We start from the raw sequence: 23,706 nt of genomic DNA on the forward strand, positions 1-23,706 counted from the left end.
GTAGTCCAAGGCAGAAGATGGGTGTTCTAAACTAGAGTAGACAGGTTGATATGGTGAAGGACATATCCTCTGAGTAAAGGGAGGGCACACACTGATATAGCAGAATGAAATGGATTATTTATTTGTTTTAGTTATTTTGTATATAAACTTTTAGATTCTAGCATTCAGAATGATGGCTGTGTGATTTATCAAAGATTACAAAGAAAATGCAACCAAACGAACATTCAGAGAAACGCTGTGCACATCAATCACGGAATATATGCACTAAACATGATTGAACGCTAGATGTTGATTACTTTGTGCATCAAACAAATCAATTCCCAGAGTTAACTTCTCCATATTTCCTAGTTCATTTTGACTCCACTTGAACAATAACAAAACACTGAAATGGTTAGAGGAAAGACTACCTCTAACAGGAAGTGGAAAGTGCACTTAGTGGATCCACCCAGCGTAATACCCCAGCTGCATAGGGGAACAGGGTCATGATCAACAACCATGGGGGTCATTGGCTTTTACAGCATTTTGACACAAAGGGTGAAAGTTCACGAGCCAATGATCCATTTCCATGCTATATTTGAGGAAGCTCTGGACTCGTAACGTTCATGTCTTTAAAATAAAGGTGTACTCAATGCAATGTAATATTTGACTACAAGAATGATCATATAAAAAGACAAAATGTAAATCTAGACAGAGGGATGAAGTAGAAAAGGAACTACATTGAATAACTATTGTTACGATGAAGGTGATTGATACAAGAGGTTTTTTCCAAAGAGAAAGAACCCCATTGGACGTTTAGGGGCCCAATGGGAACTCTGGACATTGTAGGCCTCCTGCAGGAGAACGTGGTCACGTTCTGGTCCTCACACCTCTGGCACAGAGTGGTCCATGGCTGATCGCAGGAGACCGCTGGACATTCTAAAAACAAACACATTCTATTAATCTAAATGACTTAAGTATTTTACCAGTGTTACTGATCTGAGGAAACAGTGTAATGCTATTCCTTAGACACTCAGCTCCTGCCTGACTGGTTACCTCTTGATCATGTGTTCGTAGATGAACTTGGGCATGATGGTGATGGTCATGGCTGTAGGGGAGGTGGTCAGGATGTCCTTGATCTGAGCGTCCTGCACATACAGAGTATTAGCATACATTAGACAATTTTGACACATTCATCGTTATGGAGAAGTCTCCGTCAACAGTTACAAGTCAAAACTCACCTTGAGGCCGATAACATTTTGGCCGTTGATCTCACAGATGTAGTGGTCGGTCAGAAGGCCATTGCGAGCGGCCGAACCATCCTTGACCAGCGAAGTGATGTTGCCCGACTTGAAGATGAACCCAACGTGACCCGAGCTGTCTTTGTGCATGGTGACAGTACGCTGGAACGGCCTGAAGTCATACCACAAACAAAGACAAATTAGGTACTCAATGCTCAAGAGTAGTAGTGCAGTCCACTTCCTCCTAAAATGTCTCAAATGGGTTAGGGTTGGTAGTGGCCTAAAGCTGCTTTTCTATCAAGGCCCATTCTTTTATTTTCCTGCTTTAGACTTTTGGCCTTTTTTCCCCCCATGTACTTTGATCAGAATGATGTTTTGAGAAACTGCATACAAATTAGCCTAACAGCAAAAAAGTATATCAAGTGTGGTGATATGTCCAGCAGGAGGAGCCAGAGCTAGTGTCAGATTTTCACAGCACAGAGCAACTAAGGACATTTTACACTCCATCTCCTCATCTATTAGCATTCCCCCTAATGGCCAGACATACTGATAAACACCAAAACCCCATGACATAATCCAGGAAACTGATCAAACTGGACTACACTGGTTCCTCTCTGGAGGTCTTCCTAGATTCCTGCTTTCTACGGAGTTGTTCCTAGCCATTGTGCTTCTGCTTCAGCTGTTTCGGTGTTCAGACCGGGTATCTGTAAAGCACTTTGTGACAACTGCTGATGTAAAAATGGCTTTATAAAATACATTTGATTGATTAAAATGTTGGTCGTCATTCATTTGGTATTCATTAGGATTCCCATTAGTCGCTGCAAAAGCATCAGCTACTCTTCTTGGGGTCCACATGAAACATGACATCACACATAGTGCAGAACATTATTAGTCAAGGACTGAAATACATACATTTAAAACGTCACACAGCCTACATGTCAGTACATAAACACAATATCTAGGTCTAATACATAGTACAGTGCAAATTATAATACAAGATATGTGTCTCTTCACAGTCCCCTTTGTGTAGTTTGTGTTATTTTTTAAAAACTGGTTTTATTGCTAGATTGAGTTACCCGGGGTGGCAGAGAGTTCCATGTAGTTAATACAGACCTGGGGACTGTGAAGACACCTCTGGTTGCATGTCTTGTGTTGTACCGATGAGTGTCCAAACTGTGTGCCAACTGATTGAACAGACAGTTCAGTACCGTCAAAACATCAATACCACGCACAAAGACCCAAGAGAGAATGACATGCATGTTACTGACACTTTCCTGCTGTCTACATCTAAGTGCAACACGTGCTGCTTCATCTCCTTACCTGTCCCGGACGATGAGCTCGATGCGGGTCTCGGCCGCAGCCTTCAGGACTTTGTGGGCCTTGTCCAGGGTCCAGCCAGCACAGTTCTGCCCATTGATCTGAAGGACCTGGTCCCCGAAGCGCAGACCCCCCAGGGCGGCCGGGGAGTTGGCTTGAACCAACTGGATAAACACTCCCTGAGGAGGAGAGGAAATACAACATGTTCCACTGGAGTTATCAATCATCAACACACTGCATAGTCTCCCCCTGCTGGAATAACATTCCTCTTAGGTCTGCAGTGGAAATTAGATACAGTGCATTCGTAAAGAATTCAGACCCCTTCCCTTTATTCACATTTTTACTTTACAGCCTTAATCTAAAATTGATTAAATTAAAATTCCCCCTCAATCTACACACAATATCCCATAATGACAAAGCGAAAACCGGTTTAGACATTTTAGCAAATGTATTTAAAATAAAACAAAAATACATTTGTATTCAGACCGTTTGCTATGAAACTCGAATTTGAGCTCAGGTGCATCCTGTTTCCATTGATCATCCTTGAGATGTTTCTACAACTTGATTGAAGTCCACCCGTGGTCAATTAAATTGATTGGACATGATTTGGAAAGGCACACACCTGTCTATATAAGGTCCCACAGTTGACAGTGCCTTGTCAGAGAAAAAAACAAAGCCATGAGGTCAAAGGAATTGTGTCAAGACACAGATCTGGGGAAGGGTACCAAAATAATTCTGCAGCATTGAAGGTCCCCAAGAACAGTGGCCTTCATCATTCTTAAATGGAAGAAGTTTGGAACCACCAAGACTCTTCCTAGAGCTGGCCGCCCGGTCAAACTGAGCAATCGGGCGAGAAGGGCCTTGGTCAGGGAGGTGACCAAGAAACTGATGGTCACTCTGACAGAGCTCCAGAGTTCCTCTGTGGAGATGGGATAACTTTCCAGAAGGACAACTATCTGCAGCACTCCCCCAGTCAGGCCTTTATGGTAGAGTGGCCAGACGGAAGCCACTCCTCAGTAAAAGGAACATGACAGCCTGCTTGGAGTTTGCCAAAAGGCAACTAAAGGACTCTCAGACCATGAGAAACAAGATTATCTGGTCTGATGAAACCAAGATTGAACTCTTTGGGAGAAACTCCCCAAATATAGGTGTGCCAAGCTTGTAGCATCATACCCAAGAAGACTTGAGGTTGTAATCACTGCCAAAGCTACTCCAACAAAGTACTGAGTAAAGGGTGTGAATACTTACGTAAATGTGATATTTTCTATTAAAAGAAAACTGTTTTTGCTTTGTCATTATGGGCTATTGTGTGTAGATTGATGAGGGAAGAAAACCATTTAATCCATTTTAGAATAAGGCTGTAACGTAATAAAATGTGGACAAAGTCAAGGGGTCTGAATACTTTCCGAATGCACTGTACATTTATATAGGCTAGACTGCTTATTTAATAAATATTCAGCGATGCTTTAGGGGGGGATTTAAGTTTCTTAGACAGATTTAGAACAAGTGCCTGCACCCCAGATATAGACTGGCCTGAGGATAGATAACCCCAAGCTTCAGTCTGGTGGTAAGTAAGGCTATCATGACGACTCACATTGTCGATGGCCCTCAGCCTCAGGCCGACCTTCTTATCCTGGTCCTTACAGAGGATGATCTCACGCAGGCCGGGTCGGATCTCTGCCCTCCTGATCCCCACGTCTGACCCAGTCACAGGACTCACCATGCCACCGATGCCCATGCCTGAGGGCACTGCCACCTGCTGTAGAGGGAGGGGAAAGAGACGGGCAGATAATATTGAGAGAGTTCAGAGATTGGAAGAGAGATGGCAGGTGTGGAATTGAATGCTACATTAATAAGCAGTTGGAGATGGAATGGAATGTCCATGGGAGGTATACTGAACAAAAATATAAAAACGCAACCAACAATTTACACGATTTTACTGAGTTAGAGTTCATATAAGAAAATCTTTCAATTGAAATAAATTAGGCCCCAATCTATGGATTTCACATGACTGGGAATACAGATATGCATCTGTTGGTCACAGATACCTTAAAAAAAAACAAGGTAGGGGAGTTGATCAGAAAAACAGTCACCGCCACCATGGGGAATTCTGTTCACAACATTGACATCAGCAAACCGCTCGCCCACACAACGCCATACACATGGTCTGCGGTTGTGGTCTGAGTCCGGTTGAACATAGTGCCAAATTCTGTAAAACGACGTTGGTAGAGAAATGAACATGAGATTTTCTGGCAACAGCTCTGGTGGACATTCCTGCAGTCAGCATGCAAATTGCACTCTCCCTCAAAACTTGAGACATCTGTAGCATTGTGTTGTGTGAAAACTGCTCATTTTAGAGTGGCCTTTTATTGTCCCCAGCACAAGGTGCACCTGTGTAATGAGCATGCATTTTAATCTGCTTGTTGATATGCCACACCTGTCAAGTGGATGGATTATCTTGGCAAAGGAGAAATGCTAATTAACAGGGAGGTAAACTCAATGTAAATGTCGTACACAACATTTGAGAGAAATAAGCTTGGTGTACATATGGAACATGTTGGGGCTCTTTTATTCAGCTCATGAAACATGGGACAAACACTTTACATGTTGCATTTATATTTTTGTTAAGTATAGATTCAATTCCCAGCATCACCTGGAGAACTTCCACTTGCTAAGCCAGGAGGATTAAACCACCTAGAACTTAATAAAGATGATAAGACCTGCTTTTGACATGACTTTTTGTTCTCTCACTCATTTGTTAGAAGACTAAATCTGCATTGTTTATTTGGCATTTTCTTGAATCTTCTTTTTGGTGTTCTAAAGTGAATGAGAGAACTAAATGTGAGTGGACATAATACAGGGCACTATGAGAGCTCACCCACACTGGCCTACACACTGAGGGGGAGCAGAGGCCTCACATATACCCACTCACACTCCAGGCTGCTGCTGAGTGAGTCAGTGGTGCTCTTGGAACACAGTGCTACACAGCACTCTGGTTTCTAAAGAGTCTTCTATGACTCAGTCTCATAGCGCCTCCAAAACCAATGTCCCTCCTGCCTCCCCCTCATCCCCCCCAAAAACTAGGCTACACGTCTCATTCTTATACAACTCTTGACAAAATATGTACGGGTGGGGGAAATCGTACCATACATCTCTTGTTGAAGCCTTATGGTTTGCATTTACTAACTACATCCGCTGAATTACTAGCTGCACTTCCGAATACCCTTTTGAATGCAACCTATTCTTTGAGGGGGAGGAAGCTTCAGTCTGGGCCGTGCTGTCTTCACTAGAGACAAACAGGATGTGTTGTGTGAGCTGGTCTGATGGCACTGGGGTATTCTGTCTGACATCTAAGCATCAGATAGAAGCAATAGATATAGACCTTACATAATATTCAGGCATCCACAGACAACTCCTCTTAGCCCTCACTCAGCCAATGAGGAGAAAACACTTCTGACTGAGATCACCACTGACATCCTTCACACAAACACACCATCTGACATACACCAACAAGAGGTGGGCTCTCTCTCGTAGTGCTTGGTGGATTAAAACTACCCACAATACTTACATTGTCTGCCATGGGCACCAGGGCCATGCTCCTCTGCACCTCATCACTGTTGAGGCTCAGGCCCATGTACTCTCCCAGATCCTCCAGGTTAGGGTACAGGGCTAGAAGAGAACACATGAATACATTAATGCATTTGGACGATGCTAATTATGACTCCTGGCTGTGGCAAAAGTAAACAATGGATTAATGTGGATTTTGTCCCTATGGGCCTTCAGACAACTCAAGGTCAGGGGAATTTGTCTCAATATACATTTTGCATTAACTATCCCCTTAAAATAAACATGCGATATTCAGAAGTCAACAAATCAGAACTTAATACTGACACAAAAAAACATTACTGTATGTCTCTTCAGTCCGTGTGTGTTACAATATTTACATAATGAGCAATAAGACGCATTGAACGCTCATACATTGTGATGGGTGGGGTCCAGGGGAGTACATCATGGGTTGTATTCAGTCACACTGACCACTAGAGCAGGGTTAGTCTTGAGCTGCTCTGCTCTGGAGGAAGGCTGCTAATAACCTGGCTGTTGTGCTTTAGCACAGCTATCATTTCCTGACATGACTCCCTCTCTTCATGGCTCTGAAAGAAAAGGCTGTTTCCCTGTTCCACTTTTCTGGCAGGAGTAGGCTGGGCTGGAGTGCCTGCAATGCCGCTACCTCTCTCTCTCCAAATAAGGTGCATGAATTGAGGAGAAAACTGAAGTAGAGGGGAGATTCAGCAACTCTTGGAGGACAATGGAAGTACATTTAAAAAAAATCTTATTTATTAAGTAAAACCAACATGTTTTGGCTTTTGCCCTCAGAGTATTACACCTGCCCAGTGAACAGGAGACCTGTGCTATATCAAACCCACACAGAGCACAGTGGGAAGGGTGGAAAGGAAAAGGACATGCATGCAAAAGGTACACAGATGCAAAGACATGGTAGACTGATATGATAAGACAGAGACAGTCAAACAGAACACAAGCAATAAACATACAAGTCATACTGGCTATAGGGCACTATTTTTGGTTCAAGCAAAGGAACACATGATTGACACACAGAGACCACCACCCACACAGACCACAGATGCTGTATGTGAGAAGGATTTGCAGACAGTGATTCACCCAACCACCGCCTACACGCATCATTACAACCTCTTCCTATGAAGGGGGAGGGGAAGAGGGGGGGCAGGAGTGGGAGCTGTGTTTGAGCTGTAGTCCAGTGATGATGCCAGGGCCATTTCCTTCACCTCCTTTCCGGTCTGTCCCCTTCAGGCCTGAGAAAAAACACCCCTCCCCCCTCCTCAGCCCTGCTGCTAGGCCAGCCTTCTCCATGGCAACCCTAAACTAGCTCCACTGGAAGAAAACAAAAGCCCAGAGGACATCCCATCCTGAGAGAGAACCAGCGAAAGAGAGCAAGAGTGAAAGAGGAGAACAAGTGAAAAAGAGCAGAAAAACACATTTTCCTCCCCCTGGGCCCCCTGTCCATCTTCTACTTTCCTTTTATCTTGTACTTCTGCATCATCCTCCCCCAATCGGACTCCGTGCATTGAGGGACTGTTCACTGCGGTCTCCCTGCCCATTTTACCCTCACTCAAAGACCCTGAGGCTGAGAGGAGAGTGAGAGCCACGGAGTAGGAGCAGAGGGAAATGACATTCACTCCCCTGGTAGGCCCAAGACCCCATCTCACTCCCATCCTCTCTCTATGCATTTATCTATCTCCCCTCAATACCACAAAACACGATAGAGCAGGCAGGAATTTGCCCTCTAAGGATAGACTGATTCAGGGAAGACCGCCAACAGAGACAAAGATGGAGAGGGAAACCAAGTGACAAAAGGAAGAGTAGGGAGAAAGTGAGAGATCAGGGCCCGTGTTCACAAAGCATCTCAGAGAGCTGATCTAGGATCAGTTCCCGCTCTTATGATTTAAAAGACCAAACAGATGCTAAATAAGCACTCCTACTCTGAGATGCTTTGTGAATATGGGTCCTGGTCTGCAGGAAGACAACAAACAGGGAATCTATCAAATATGGTATGTGATCTTTTACGTGTGATACAGGCCTCACAGAGCCAGGGACCTACTTGTTGATGGTATCCCCAGGCCAGCAGCCTGTGGCTGGTAGGTCCCCTCAGCGATGGCTGGGGTAGCAGTGGTATGGGCAAATTGGGCTTGGGCCTAAAATAGAAAGACAGTAGAGCAGTGTATTAAGTTGTCATACTGAAACTCAATACAACTCTTACAGTATAAGAGGACTTCTCCCCCGGCTATCTATACACACAATACCATTAAGTTGGCACATGCAAATAAGTACAAATCTTATTAAGAACAGCGACTTCATTCTTCTTGGAAGTGAAAAAACAGGAAAGGTAATAACGTTGTCACACCTTACAATAATATGCAGCTGGACTGATATCCATTAGAACATTTATTTGGAAGACAAAACGTCACTAGAGAGTGTAACGGACCCTAGAACACCTTGGCGTACGCTTCAGAGTACTGCTCCAATTTGTCTTCCTCTCTTTTTAACAAAGAGCAAGGCCGATTTCATTTAAATGTTCATTTTGGTTTTAGCCTCCCGCTGGCTTCATTGTTATCAGGAAGAGTACTTGATCAGCCGAGAGGAGCTCAGAGTAGCCTACTTCAAAATGGTTGAATATTCTGTCTGATACTTGGTTTGCCTTACCTTCATGACCTTGTCCACCTTAAGATCCTCGAGAGATGGATACAGCGACATTCTGTGGGGGAAAAAACAAAATAAACTTTTTAAGTGTTGGCATGTGAGGAGTAAAAACTGCATCAATACAAATGGGAGCTCACCCATCAACTGCTAACCTTTGATGAGAATCAATAGCTGAAATTTAGGGTGAGGACAGGTCCAGAGGGGGAAAGCCTATTTGAGATAACAGCCCGATGGAGTCTCGGCCACACAGACAGCTTGTTGGAGGGCACAGCAGTTGGTCTGTCTGTCGATAGACCGTGACCATACACAGCTCTGACCGTGTGACAGACATGGAATGGCATTGGGACTCCAGAACCATAAAGCTCTTAATGAGATTCCTGTTTCTCAATTAAGTGTTTCACCACTAATCCACCATGAGCCATTTCTGCCCATCCAGCACCCTTCCTTCATCATTGCACATCCTTTCATTATTGTGAGATGAAAAAGAGAGAGAAAGGTAGCTAATGGTAACAGAAAGATGTGATGTAGGCTAAGGAGTAGGTGGGTGGTCAGAAACATCACAGCCTACAAGACCAAACAAACAAGTCAGAGAAACCCTTATTATCCACATAGGCTGGGCTAGTTCTACAACTAACCATTTAGAAACTGACTGTAGCCTATAAGCTAAGGCTAAAGCTAACAGTCAAAACACACAGCAGGCAGAATGTGTCATCGTTCACACACAGCCATCCCTCAGGCACTTCATTGGTTATAAAACATGTTATGCAAGCCTCAACCTGCTTTCTGCCTTGTCCCCACTGAACGAGCACACAGCCAAAATATCTCAATGAGCCGGGTTTGATCTCTGGTTGTCTACTATCAAGAAAAAAACATTGACGGGCATAAAAAAAGTTGATAGCAACTGTTCTAAAACCAAGAAAGGTAAACTGAAACCTATTAGCAAACACTGAAAAATATGAGGAAGCTTGTGGTATCTGCTTGGTATGTGACAGGCCTGATATGTATAGTCTGTGATGCAACATACTGAGAGTGAATAAAGACAAGTACTTGCGCTCTCAAAGCTGGAAAACAAATAAAACAGAAATAATGATCATGGAAAACTACCATCACATGGCTGAGGAAGACGGAGCAAAACTAATGGATCTAGGCCTAATTGAATAGCGAGGGAAACAGGATGACAGTGCAAATTCCCTTTTACTAGAAGTGGTACAGCCAGAGGTAATGCGCAACTAAGAGCTCACTTATATTACACTCCTTAGAAAGAAAGGGAAAGGTGGGACATGAAACGCAGAGAAAGAGGGAATGACATCACGACTGAGTACACACTTTCAGTATACAGAGTAAATAGAGATTAGCTGTAGCACAGGGCACAGCAGAAACTCAACAAAACCTGAGTTTAAAGTAGATACCATGCCCAAGAGTGTGAGCCCAGTCACTTATGAATGACTAATCATCATGCAACTTAACACACACACACCTTGCCTTTAAGGACAAAGGCTTAACGCTGGGCCAATTGTGCGACGCCCTATGGGACTCCCAATCACGGCCTGATGTGATACAGCCTGGATTCGAACCAGTGTCTCCCGACCCCTCCTGTCTCAGCCTCCAGTATTTATACTGCAATAGTTTGTCGGGGGGCTAGGGTCAGTCTGTCATATCTGGAGTATTTCTCCTGTCTTATCCGGTGTCCTGTGTGAATTAAAGTATTATCTCGCTCTCTCTGAGGACCTGAGCCCTAGGACCATGCCTCAGGACTACCTGGGCTGATGACTCCTTGCTGTCCCAAGTCCACCTGGTCGTGCTGCTGCTTTCAGTTTCAACTGTTCTGCCTGCAGCTATGGAACACTGACATGTTCACCGGACGTGCTACCTTGTCCCAGACCTGCTGTTTTCAACTCTCTAGAGACAGCAGGAGCGGTAGAGATACTCTGAATGATCGGCTATGAAAAGCCAATTGACATTTACTCCTGAGGTGCTGACCTATTGCACCCTCTACAACCACTGTGATTATTATTTGACCCTGCTGGTCATCAAAGAACATTTGAACATCTGGCCATGTTCTGTTATAATCTCCACCCGGCACAGCCAGAAGAGGACTGGCCACCCCTCATAGCCTGGTTCCTCTCTAGGTTTCTTCCTAGGTTCCGGCCTTTCTAGGGAGTTTTTCCTAGCCACCGTGCTTCTACACCTGCATTTCTTGCTTTTTGGGGTTTTAGTCTGGGTTTCTGTACAGCACTTTGTGACATCACCTGATGTAAAAAGGGCTTTATAAATAAATGTTATTGATTGATTAACTATTGTGCTTTTCTGATGAATGTGTTGGTGTATGCGTACATTGAACAACTTATTCTTTAGAATATGGTTGAGAAAGGAAAAGTACAAAAAATGCTGTTCCTTTGTCACTTCTCTATTACTGACAGTGACACCATCTTTTGTGAAAAGATCACAAGATCTGCTGTATGCTAGGAACAGGAAATGGGAACTTAGAGGTAGGCAATGATACACTTACCATGACCACAGATCACACACACACAACTAAATGAAAAAGATGAAAAAAAACACTCCTACACATGTATAAACCCTCTCACACAACATTGATGCAAATTACACTTACTCCTACATGAATAACACTGCCAAATGAATACAACCAAATCCTTGTTCCGCTAAAAGACCATCATACAAAACAACCACACACTTGTGAAAAGACATAACCCTACTAACTAGTTGACACTACTACACAGTAATACGGATAAAAATAAGCACAACAATGTGAACATTCAGCACAATCCCAGAGCCAATCTAAACATGCCGACTACAATTACATTACTGAGAAACTTCATGCTCAGGCCCAGACTACACTACGCATCCCATTCACAGACCAGGGAGACAAACACTCCATTATGTCATTGAGCACCAAGGCACTTTCCAGGTTTTCATTTCAACTGTTCCTTTTATCTCCTTCACCATTCAGAAACATGGGCCGGGTTATTCCCGGGTAAGCTTGGAAAATGACATTAATTTCATCCTCAACTAGGATCTACAGGTTTTTTTTTTAGGACTGGTGTGGGTGGAATTCCTTAACAAGAATAGACTAACTTTAAGACTCAAATAGGGACACAAGATGTGTGTCTTGAACAATGTGTTTCTGACAAAAATATCCTGAGTGATGCAACTTCCATCGCTCTGCAGGAAATACCAACACACATTTTTGTAAACTGGCTTTTGGTCTAGCCACTACCCCGATATGTCCAGCAGCAGCAACAAACAGAGGGGTAAATTTCAGCACTTCCTTGAGCATGAACGAATTGGCAAGATACATGAGGAATGGTATCCCCTTGGCAACGTATTCTGGTCTATTGGCATGCTTGAGAAAGGGAGCTGTGGTAATCATGGTTAGAGAACAGGGATGGTGGGGGAGGAGGAAAACTATGACAATGATCACAAGGTCTGTTATAACCTATGTTTGAACTGTGTTATGGCCAGTGCACCACTATGGCAGCACTCACCCTCTTTTTCAACCAGTATATACCAAGTCGTTTAAGATATAGGCCTAGCTGCCCATTCAAAATCTTCTCCTTCAAAGTCCTACTGCACTATAGCATAAACATATTAATAAACCTGTTTCAGTGTCTAGAGGTTGACTGATATTATTCTAAAACAGAAGGTAGACATTGGGCCAAACTTGAACCTATTATTGACCACATTTTCGTAAGCCTGGTTACAGCTAGCACTAGTTAGATCCCTGTAATATATGGATATGTATTTAGAGTTGGGCCAATGCAGTTTCTGGATGATACATTTCAACATTTTATGGCAACCATGTTAGCTCCCCATTAACATTACATGGGGAATATTTACACAATGCTATGTAACTGAATGTCTAGAATTTGAACAATATTCAACATTCTAAAAGTTGGCCTAACTCTCTTAACGTTAAATATATGGCTCTGGAGTTAGGTTACAGCTGATAGCTCTACACAGATCTCTAGTGTGACATTTTACATTCTCCAGAATGTGTCAAGAAATCAGATAATATCACGAGTAGAGGTTTGAAACATTGAGTTGAACAGTTGTAAACAACGACAGTTATCGTTAGCTAACTAGCTAGTTATCTAGTTTGTTAGCTAGCTAGTTAGCTACTTCACTGGCTAGGCGAACTTTAATAGCAATACTTAATATGACTAACAATTTGACACCATATTGACGGCACATATATTAGCTAGCTAGTTAGCTAACTAACGTATATGCTAGCTAATATATAGGACTTAATCAGCTAAGAAAACAAAGTTGTGGGTAAACGATAACTAGTAGTAACTAGCTAGGTTTGACAGTTAGCTAGCTAAATCAACGTATCAAGACAACATTCTTTGTTCATCTAATCTTGGCTAACACATCGCTGGTGAACACTAACTTGGCTTCACCAATCACAACCTTGCTTCGATAACAGGTAAAGTTACAAACGTAGCTCGCTATATCCCTTATTCATGACTTAAATTCGATTGCAATTACATTAGCTAACTAAATTAGATACGCTAGCAAACGGGAGATGTGGTTGGAAATATGTAAACTCACCTTAAACGTTTTGGTTGTCAATATATTAGAAAAATCTCCGAATATAGTTCCAATACACTTCTCCTTTTCTGCTGCGAATTTTGGACGACACCACTACTGCTGAGAAGTGATATTACTGAGCTATAGAGTGATATTCTGAGTCACCTCACCGCTAATTTCCTGGTCGAGAAACGCAAGTCAATCACTTGTGACGTAAACCAATGACCGCCTAGCAGCTGCTGTTGATTTTGTCACAAGATTATTACTTACTCAACGCATAGCTAGCTACATAATGAATGTATGATGAATTTCTTTGCAAGTACAGCATGTTGAAATTGAGAAATCTGGGGTGGTTATAGACAGAATATGTGCATTTAGTTCTCAGACAGGAACTATAAATGGCTCAGACAGGAACTATAAATGGGTGAAAAATATGAGCATAGGCTAGTAATCAGTGGTGTAAAGTAACTAGCTAAGCAAAAATACATTGAAATACTACTTAAATAGTTTTTTGGGGTATCTGTACTTTACTATTTATATTTTTGACAACATTAACTTTTACTCCACTATATTACTAAAGAATATATATACTGTTTACACCCATGCCTTTTCCCTGACACCCAAAAGTACATGTTGCATTTCGAACGCTTAGGCAGGACAGCAATATGGTCCAATTCACACACATATCAATATTACACATTGTCATCCCTACTGCCTACAATCTGGCGGACTCACTTTACACAAATACTGTGTTTGTCAATTATGTCTGAGTGTTGGAGTGCCCCTGGCTGTCCGTAAAATTAAAAAAAACTAGAACATTGTGCCGTCTGGTTTGCTTAATATAAGGAATTTGATGTATAACATTTACTCAAGTACGCCAATTGAGTACTTTTTCCACCACTGTACTTAAGTACATTTAAAACCAGATAGCCTACTTTTACTCAAGTAGTATTTTACTGGATGACTTTCGCTTTAGTAATTTTATATTAAGGCATCTTTAATTTTACTCAAGTATGACAATTGAGTAGTGCAGACAGTGGGGAAATGATGCCACTCCTCTATGGCTGCGTTTACACAGGCAGTCTAATTCTCATATTTTGCCAAGAATTGTTCTTTTGACCAATCAGATCAGAAATGTTGCCAGTAATTGGGCAAAAGATCAGAATTGGGCTGCCTGAGTCGCCGTAGGCTTGCTATAACTGATAGTGTATACAGGTAACTGCCACAATAAAGGGAACACCAACATAAAGTGCCGTAATAGAGCATTGAGCCACCAGGAGACACCAGTCTGTCTGTAACTCTATTGGAAGGATGTGACACCATTCTTCCACAAGAAATTCCATAATTTGGTGTTTTGTTGATGGAAAACACTGTTTTAGGCACTGCTCCAGAATATACCATAAATGTTCAATTGGGTTAAGATCTGTGCACGCACACACTCTCTTTTAGCCATGGTAGCCAAAATAATGGGCAACTGGGCATTTTTATACATGACCCTAAGCATGATGGGATGTTAACTGCTTAATTAACTCAGGAAGCACCTACTTTCAATATACTTTGTTTCCCTCATTTACTCAAGCGTTTCCTTTATTTTGGAAGTTACCTGTATATTTTAATCACCTCAAACTCAACTCTGGACCTTGAAGCCAGTGCCACTGCTTGTTTGCATTGTCTCTCTCTAATCAGGGACTGATTTCGACCTGGCACACTAGATGGGTGCAATTAATTATCAGGTAGAACAGAAAACCATCAGGCTCCAGACCTCGTAGGGTAAGAGTGAACATGAATGGTCATTCTTAAGGTTTAGCTATTCCACAGATTCAGCTTCTATAGCAAAGTAGACTAACTCAACACTGATACTTTAAAATTGTTTTATCCTTGATGCCAGATAATCCATTAATTGACTCAGGATAAATCAAATGTATGCATACCCATATACCCACAAATATCAGTGCAACAGTATAGTCTACCACCAATGTCCCACTTTTTCTGACAACCAGATACCCAATATCCCTCTTAGCCCTACCATTGACATCACAGAGACCTAAAGGGGAAAAAATATATAGTTTTTCCCAAAGCAGCTTAGAGAGAACTATTGCAACGGCACATTTCCCCCCCCCCCCATCATCATTGGTTTTGCCTGCATATGTAACTCGGCACACAAATAGACAATACATAGGAGGACCATTTGTGCCACACACCTAGAAAGCTGTAACATCAAGAACAATGATGGCCAGCATCTGAAAAAGTGCTTTCTGAATTATAAAATGAACATTATTTCAACAGGCTTTATTTAATGTCATACATAACATGGATGCCTCTGTCACCGGACTACAACACAGCATTTTATTTAGGCAGTGTGGTCAGTCTTACGAATGACACGGACAAAATAATTACTTTACATTACATTACAGGTACAGTATAAGTAATTCAGATGCCAATTAAGTTGGCACCGGAAAAATATAATGGCAATTTGTGAAACAAAATAAGGTGGGGGAGGTGACAATCGATTCCACAACCCCAAAATTCAGGCATTTCACTTCTAAGAAAAGCATCATCACTACTCCAACTAATGAGAGTATACTACAGAGCCATTTTCTGTTGACCATCAAGTCACTTTCCCGACATAAAAAAAAACACCCTAGCAGAATAGCTAATGCCGATGTCGGAACCTTGGAAAACGTAACAGCGATTGAGTGATGACCATGAAAAACACACAAGACTGATGGTTATAACTGTTTAAGAAGTATATTATTCTTCTGCCTTTATCTAGCTCTATTTGTGATATTTTACCTTGCCTCGCTGACTCTGTATTCAATCTTCCAGATGACATCTGCAATGTTGTAGATGATAACCATCTAGTTACATGTTTATTAACTTGCACTAGCTGCATTTGATCATATCCACTGCTAAGTGAACTAAGAGGTTTCTCTTCGAACTGCCCGCGCCCGAGAACTGGATCAATACAGATCCCCCATCTTTGCACTAATATGTTTAAAGCTCTCAATGGGGTTAAAGATTTGACTTGGAAAGAAAAAGTGATTCAAATGCAAAGCATTAACACCAATAGATCAGGATATTATTAACATGCAGACCGGGCTAGTTTGTGGTTGTGTGTCTGGTAAAGAGAGGCACACATAGGATACAACAATTCTCTACTGTACTAGTTCCTCTGTGCAGAATGCTCACTAGCTCCTAATAAAATGAACAATCAAAATGAAAGAACCACTATGAAAGGTCTGGATAAATTACATATAAAAACAAAGTTCTTATTTTAGGTATCCCACAACTCAATATTTTACTACACTTATGCCACTCAACATTACACTAAACCAAATCAATTAATATTTGTTCTACTTTCAGCTGGGAGAGGTGTGGATGCAAATATGTGCTTTTCATATTCTATTAATTTTGTTCCTCAGTTAAAAAAGAGAAAATCCACTCAAAAACAAATCTAAGCATTTTCATAATCATGATATGGCCGGTGACACTTTGTTTCTTGAAAGTCCAATATCTTGAAACTTGACATGCAAAACATTTTTGGGACTGAATCAACAATGGACTAAAAAGAAAAATACCAAAAGATCATTTGAGTGCATTTTCCCCTTTAAGATTTACTCAAGCACCAGCCCTCCATGTTAGTGATAGGTACTCTTACAAACAGATGAATGTCGCTGCTAATATTTCATTGGTATTTTGTATTACTCATAACCATGCACAACCAATAATTTGAGAAACAAAGAAAAGTAAAGCACAATTCAAAAATTCAAGACTAAGAACATCAAGATTTTTAAGGTTATGGCTCATAGGTGTTTAAAGAGGGTGAATTGAAAGAAATATATAACTGAGTAACCAGGTTACCATCCAACCTTTTTATGTCGGTTAGAAAATGTCACAGGCCTGGTGGAAACAGCACATTTTTCTGTGAACTTTCCAAATGTCGACAAAACAAAATACGCTACACAAGGTGGGATCTTTATGTGTCAGTAAAATGTATTATGCGAGAAATGGCGATGGAAATGCTTTTATGCGCAAATATTGATAACTATCATCTCTAAGTCACGTGATGATATGTTGCGTGGTCCTCCCACTACGACTCGGGAAAGCATGCAGTTTATTAGGCTACAAATAAAATCAGTTGTAATGAACTTCACAGGGTGGTGAAAGTGCAAGGTGATGAGCTTGATGCTCCTTTCAATAAATATTGAGGGTCTTATTCTGATGACATGATCGATGCTTGGCTGCAGTTTGAAAAATATATACTTATAATCTAGCTATGTTGTAGGCTATACCCACACTGTATCTGTAAACTGTTGGCTAGAGCACACGTGCCAATACCAGAGTGGGAACATTTGCTATAATGCAACATTTGTGAGAAAAAAAATCATTAGAGTTGAAAATGCATGGAAACCCATTTTTTTCTTAAAAAAACAAATTGGTATATGGGAAGTTAACTGCAACAGTAATTATGTGCACTAGGTAATCACGCATCTCTGGTGAGTAAATGTAGATTTTACAATATTCGCATGAAAATCTGTCACCAATTGGATGGAAACCTAGCTACTGACAAAAACACAGATTTTGTATACATGGATAAAATATTGACCAGTGTTGGAACTATAGACTCAAGCCTCTTATAGAATCAAGTGTAGACTCTCCTATCTTCTCTATATGTTTCCAAGGTAGGAAGTGACCTGCGAAGACAAAGAGGAGAAAGGAATTAGATTGAAACCATTGCTAAAACCATACCAGACGTTTGCGTGGTTCAGTCCTGTATACTAGATGCATTTGTACTATTACCTCAACTGAGAATAACATAACAATTTGAAAATCTTCAAAAAGTACTTACAATTTTTTTTAAATAAAGAAAATAGGTAGTGGGGATGCTTCATTCAAGGCTTAGTAGCTCAACATCAAAGAGAAGGGTGGCGTTGGGTGGGATGATCCCCGGGTGGCCCTTCGCCCCGTAAGCAAAGTCAGGCGAGCAGGTCAGCCTGGCCCTCTGACCGACACTCATCTTCAGGACAAGGGAGAGAGGACATAGGCAGAGATAAGCTATGGTTCATTTTTTAGAGAAACATTCATTGACACTGTTGACAACTTTTTTGCTCAAATCTAATTAATTATGCATCACTTTTTGGTTGGACTTAAGCAGCAATTCACACAAGCCCAGATGCTCACTGTTTGAATACTAAACAGAGGATTGTGTGTGGGAGGTGTTTGTCATGCTGTAAGTGTGGTGACTCTGATGAAAATGCCAAAGGCTCTTGTGGAAGAGTGCCATTAGCTGGGAGAATACCTAGCCCACACAACGAAGAATAATAAGGGTACGTCTGAATCTGTTGCCCTAATCAACTTCCTGTCAAACGCCCAGACGAAATGCTTTGAGGTACGCAAGGTCTCAGTCTCTCCCTCCTGTTGCACATATCTCCCTTTTAAATCTGTTGCAGCTATACATCACATGGCTGTAAAACAGAGGGCAGACTGTGTGCACTGCGCCATGGTGCATGAAACTACTTCAGTGTTTTATAGACCCCACCAAGCATGTCATTTGGTCAGATAACACTATGTATCAGTGGTGGAAAAATTACCCAATTGTCATACTTGAGTAAAAGTACCTTAATAGAAATGAATCACGTAAAAGTTAGTCTCCCAGTAAAAGTATTTGTTTTTAAATATACTTAAGTATCAAAAGTAAATGTAATTGCTAAAATATACTGTACTTGAGTATCAAAAACAAATAATTTCAAATTCCTTATATGAAGCAAACCAGGCGGCACCATTTTATTTATATTATTTACAAATAGCCAGGGGCACACTCCAATATAAAACTTACAAAACAAAGCATGTGTGTTTGAGTCCGTCAGATCAGAGGGATGTTCTCTTGATGAGTGCGTGAATATGACCATTTTCCTATCCTGCTAAGCATTCAAAATGTAACAAGTACTTTTGGGTGTCAAATGTATGGAGGGAAAAAAAAGTATTTATTTATTTTAGGAATGTAGTGAAGAAAATGAAGTTGTAGGGGCCTCCCGGGTGGCGCAGTGGTCTAGGGCACTGCATCGCAGCGCTAGCTGTGCCACCAGAGACTCTGGGTTCGCGCCCAGGCTCTGTCGCAGCCGGCCGCGACCGGGAGGTCCGTGGGGCGACACACAATTGGCCTAGCGTCGTCCGGGTTAGGAAGGGTTTGGCCGGTAGGGATATCCTCGTCTCATCGCGCACCAGCGACTCCTGTGGCGGGCGCAGTGCACGCTAACCAAGGTCGCCAGGTGCACGGTGTTTCCTCCGACACATTGGTGCGACTGGCTTCCGGGTTGGATGCGCGCTGTGTTAAGAAGCAGTACGGCTTGGTTGGGTTTCGGAGGACGCATGGCTTTCGACCTTCGTCTCTCCCGAGACTGTACGGGAGTTGTAGCGATGAGACAAGATAGTAACTACTAACAATTGGATACCATGAAATTGGGGAGAAAAAGGGGGTAAAATTCAACAACAAAAAAGAAAAAAATGAAAAAAGAAAGAAGGTGAAGTTGTCAAAAATATAAAGAGTAACAAAGATAACCCCCCAAAAAACTACTTAAGTAGTACTTTCAAGTATGTTTACACCACTGCTATGCATGAAAACCATCTTCCTACAGAAATGGAAGGCTGTACCTGGAAGTTAAATTCATCAAGCAATTTCAAATGTGTTTCCTCTGGATAATCTTGACTGAGGGTATCATATACAGTACCTTCAGAATCTACTCACCCCCCTTGACATTTTCCACATTGCGTTACAGCCTAAATTTAAAATGGATTACGATTTTTTTTTGTCTAAATAAGTTCAGGAGTAAAAACTTGCTTATAAACAAGTCACATAATTTGCATGGAGTCGCTGTGTGAAAGTGTTTATCAGGCATTTTGAATGACTACCTTATCTCTGTACCCCACACATACAATTACCTGTAAGGTCCCTCAGTCAAGCAATGAATTTCAAACAAAGACCAGGGAGGTTTTCCAATGCCTCGCAAAGAGCACCTATTGGTAGATGGTTAAAAAAAGCAAACAAATATCCCTTTGAGCATAGTTAAGTTATTAATTACACTTTGGACGTACACCCAGTCACTACAAATATACAGGCGTCCTTCCTAACTCAGTTGCCGGAGAGGAAGGAAACCCCTCAGGGATTTCACAATGAGGCAAATGGGGACTTTAAAACAAACAGTTAGAGTTTAATGGCTGTGATAGTTCTCCTGAGGATGGATCAACATTGTAGTTACTCCAAACTACTATCCTAAAATGACAGAGTAAAAATAATGAAGCCTGTACAAAAAAAATATTCCAAAACATGCATCCTGTTTGCAACAAGGCACTAAAGTAAAACTACAAAAAAGATTTGGCAAAGCAATTCACTTTTTGTCCTGTATACAAAGTGTTATGTTTTGGGCAAATCCAATACATTACTATCACTCTCCATATTTTCAAGCATAGTAGTGGCCGCACCATGTTATGGGTATGATTGTAATCGTTATGGACTGGGGAGTTTTTTCAGGATAAAAAATATATATAAGGAATGGGGCTAAGGCAAAATCCTAGAGGAAAATCTGGTTTGGTCCACTTTCCAGACACTGGGAGATTAATTCACTTTTCAGCAAGACAATAACCTAAAACACAAGGCCAAATCTACACTGGAGTTGCTTACCAAAACAGTGAATGTTCCTGAGTGGCCGAGTTACAGTTTTGATTGAAAATCTATGGCAAGACCTGAAAATGGTTGTCTAGCAATGATCAGCAAACAATTTGACAGATCTTGACATTTTAAAAATAATAAAATGTGCAAATATTGTACAATCCAGGTGTGCAAAACTCTTAGACTTATCCAGAAAGACTGACAGCTGTAATCGCTGCCAAAGGTGAATCTAAAATGTATATCAGGGGGTTGAATACTTATGTAAAATCAAGATTGTGTTTTATTTAATGATTTTTTTACAAAATGCTAAATGTCTACAATGTAGTGTGTAGATCATTGACAGAAAACGACAATTAAATCAATTTTAATCCCACCTTGTAACATAAAATGTGGAAAAAGCTAAGGGGTATGAATACTTTCTGAAGGCACTAAGTGACTGCATTGCAAATACATATACATATGAGATTTTCTGTGTTACAGTATGTCTAAATGGAAACGTCTCAGTTACAAGGAGATGTGTTCATTTCAACACAAAACCCTTCTCATGTACTTCCTAGAATTAGAGGCAGACAGACACCAGACATCTGCACAGTACACCCACCTGCACGACTCCCTCTTCCCAGCCACGGATCACTTCCTGTTTTCCTATTTTAAACCTAAAGGGCTTGTCACTGTCACGGGAGGAGTCAAACTTGCGTCCATCTGTCAGGGAGCCTGAACAGGAAGGAGGAGGAAATGAGAACAGAGCATAAAGGATTTATTTTGACAGTCTGTAACAGAGAAGGTTACGTTTATTACGTTTTAAAGCAATAACTTCAGGACTGAACTGGGGGTGCAATTCCTGTACTAAAACCGAAATGAACTTGAGCTTAAGCAGACAGACTGTCCCCCAATGGACATCTATCATTGTTACAGTTGTAAATGTTTTTTTTTAAATTAATTTCTCTTTTTGACCTGAACTGTTGGAGTTCAGCACTTACAAATGTCACCGTACCCTGCAATTACATGCTCCCGAGTGGCGCAGCAGTCTAAGGCACTGCATCTCAGTGCAAGAGGCATCACTACAGTCCCTGGTTCAAATCTAGGCTGTCACATCAGGCCGTGATTGGGAGTCCCATAGGGCAGTGCACAATTGGCCCAGCGTCCTCCAGGTTTGGCCAGGGTAGGCCGTCATTGTAAATAAGAGTTTGTTCTTAACGGACTTGCCTAGTTAAAAAAAAAAAAAATGCAACCCTGTACATGTGACTGACAATCTAATCAGGTCAGTAGAAGGGATTCCAAGGATTTCAGAAATAGCCCCTGCAGCTGTCTGAGGTGGGCAGAAGGGGGAAAAATGGAAAATGGGGCCATAAGAGTGTTTCCTGCTGCACATCTCTCTCTATTTAATGATCTATTAGGGATGGAATTCAACAACATTTTCAGTTGTATTTTGACTTAAAAAGGAAACTCGGGGACATGAGGTTGCCACAGACAACACAGCAGATATGTATCAGATGAGTATCACTGGTGTCTACCTTTAACATAACATGAGGGTACAATTGACAAATGAAAAATAAACCACGATAATTTTCAATCAAATGGGAACTCAAATTGACTATTGTTGCTATAGCAAAGTAGGACAGGTGTACTCTTGACGATTGCTTAAACATTTTGCATTGGCATGAATCCGAGTATAATGTCAAAATTACATAATCCCATTTGTGTTACAATATCAACTGCCAATTGAATAGTCTCAATCGTATGAGAACATGTCAAGTAGCAATGTCAATCTAACTGAAAATAAACCAATAAACCAACCCCTGTAGCTATTATCCTATTGGGTTTGTTAAATTGTTCCATTAAACTAATTAGTAAACGATTCAAAAGAAACGAGTCACTCCAGACAGCGATAATCCGTTCTAACCAACTTCAACAAAGGCAGGAAATCAGACAAGGTTAAAATCCCTCAACGTCTTGTCTGTCTCGGATTTAACCCTGCGGCGGCCGACGTCTGAAGGCATTCAAGGCAGACACATTAAATTGCTTTTACCATACTATAACCAACGATGGTGACAGGTGGCAACAACGTAACAAAGTAGTCGAGACTTCTCGTACGCGATGTTACAATGTTCCTATAACTGCATTCCAATACAAGGAAGCAGCCTCCATTTACAGAAAGCTGTAATACAACACATGGATGGGTGGCCAGCTACAGTTGTACTTGCAATTGCATCCTAATGGAATTCCCTTGAATTAACTAAATATAGTATTCCTACACAGCCAAGAGGATGAGCCAAAATACATCCATTCGCAAAGTCTACTGATACAACATGCGGCCTATCAAAAGTATGAATGAATCAAAAAAACGATTGGAATTTGCAGTGGTGCATGCATACGTCTCAGGAAATATCCCAAACTCACCAACATAATGCACAACACACGTCTGTCCTTTTTTAGGGAAAGTTCTTCCTGTGGAAGAAAAAGCGCATAGAAAAACAGGATAACGGTTGAGAAGACGATGATTAATTAATTTGAAAGAACGGAAAACCACCATAAATCTGAAGCGAAGATATGCATAAAAACATTTTACCATCGCCAGGGGTTATTGTCTCAATTTCGACTCCCATTTGTTCGGTACACCCTATCAAGAAACTCGCCTCCCGCAATCTGCTACTTCAATTGCTGTTCATAACTGTCTCTGTGCAGCGGCGTGACCCAGTGTTGCCAACGCTTTAGTAACGA

The 23,706-nt window shown here is 41.4% G+C and overlaps 2 protein-coding genes across 2 annotated transcripts; both read right to left on the bottom strand.

The window, feature by feature from the left end:
• Positions 1-97: 97 nt before the first annotated feature.
• LOC139557250 (syntenin-1-like) lies at positions 98-13,660 on the bottom strand. The gene is made up of 9 exons (XM_071371793.1): positions 13,341-13,660; positions 8,772-8,823; positions 8,170-8,263; positions 6,103-6,203; positions 4,129-4,293; positions 2,538-2,713; positions 1,218-1,389; positions 1,033-1,124; positions 98-915 (listed from the first exon to the last, which is right to left on the bottom strand). The coding sequence occupies exons 2-9, from the start codon at positions 8,820-8,822 to the stop codon at positions 861-863; spliced, it is 906 nt and encodes a 301-aa protein (XP_071227894.1). The 5' UTR covers position 8,823; positions 13,341-13,660; the 3' UTR covers positions 98-860.
• A 1,933-nt stretch (positions 13,661-15,593) lies between these two features.
• Positions 15,594-23,706, bottom strand: LOC139557251 (peptidyl-prolyl cis-trans isomerase FKBP1A-like). The gene is made up of 5 exons (XM_071371794.1): positions 23,555-23,706; positions 23,386-23,433; positions 21,587-21,699; positions 18,169-18,336; positions 15,594-18,013 (listed from the first exon to the last, which is right to left on the bottom strand). Exons 1-4 carry the CDS (start codon positions 23,589-23,591, stop codon positions 18,208-18,210), a joined length of 327 nt encoding a protein of 108 aa, XP_071227895.1. The 5' UTR covers positions 23,592-23,706; the 3' UTR covers positions 15,594-18,013; positions 18,169-18,207.

This window comes from Salvelinus alpinus, chromosome 28, assembly GCF_045679555.1.
Source record: "Salvelinus alpinus chromosome 28, SLU_Salpinus.1, whole genome shotgun sequence".
NCBI lineage: Eukaryota > Metazoa > Chordata > Actinopteri > Salmoniformes > Salmonidae > Salvelinus > Salvelinus alpinus.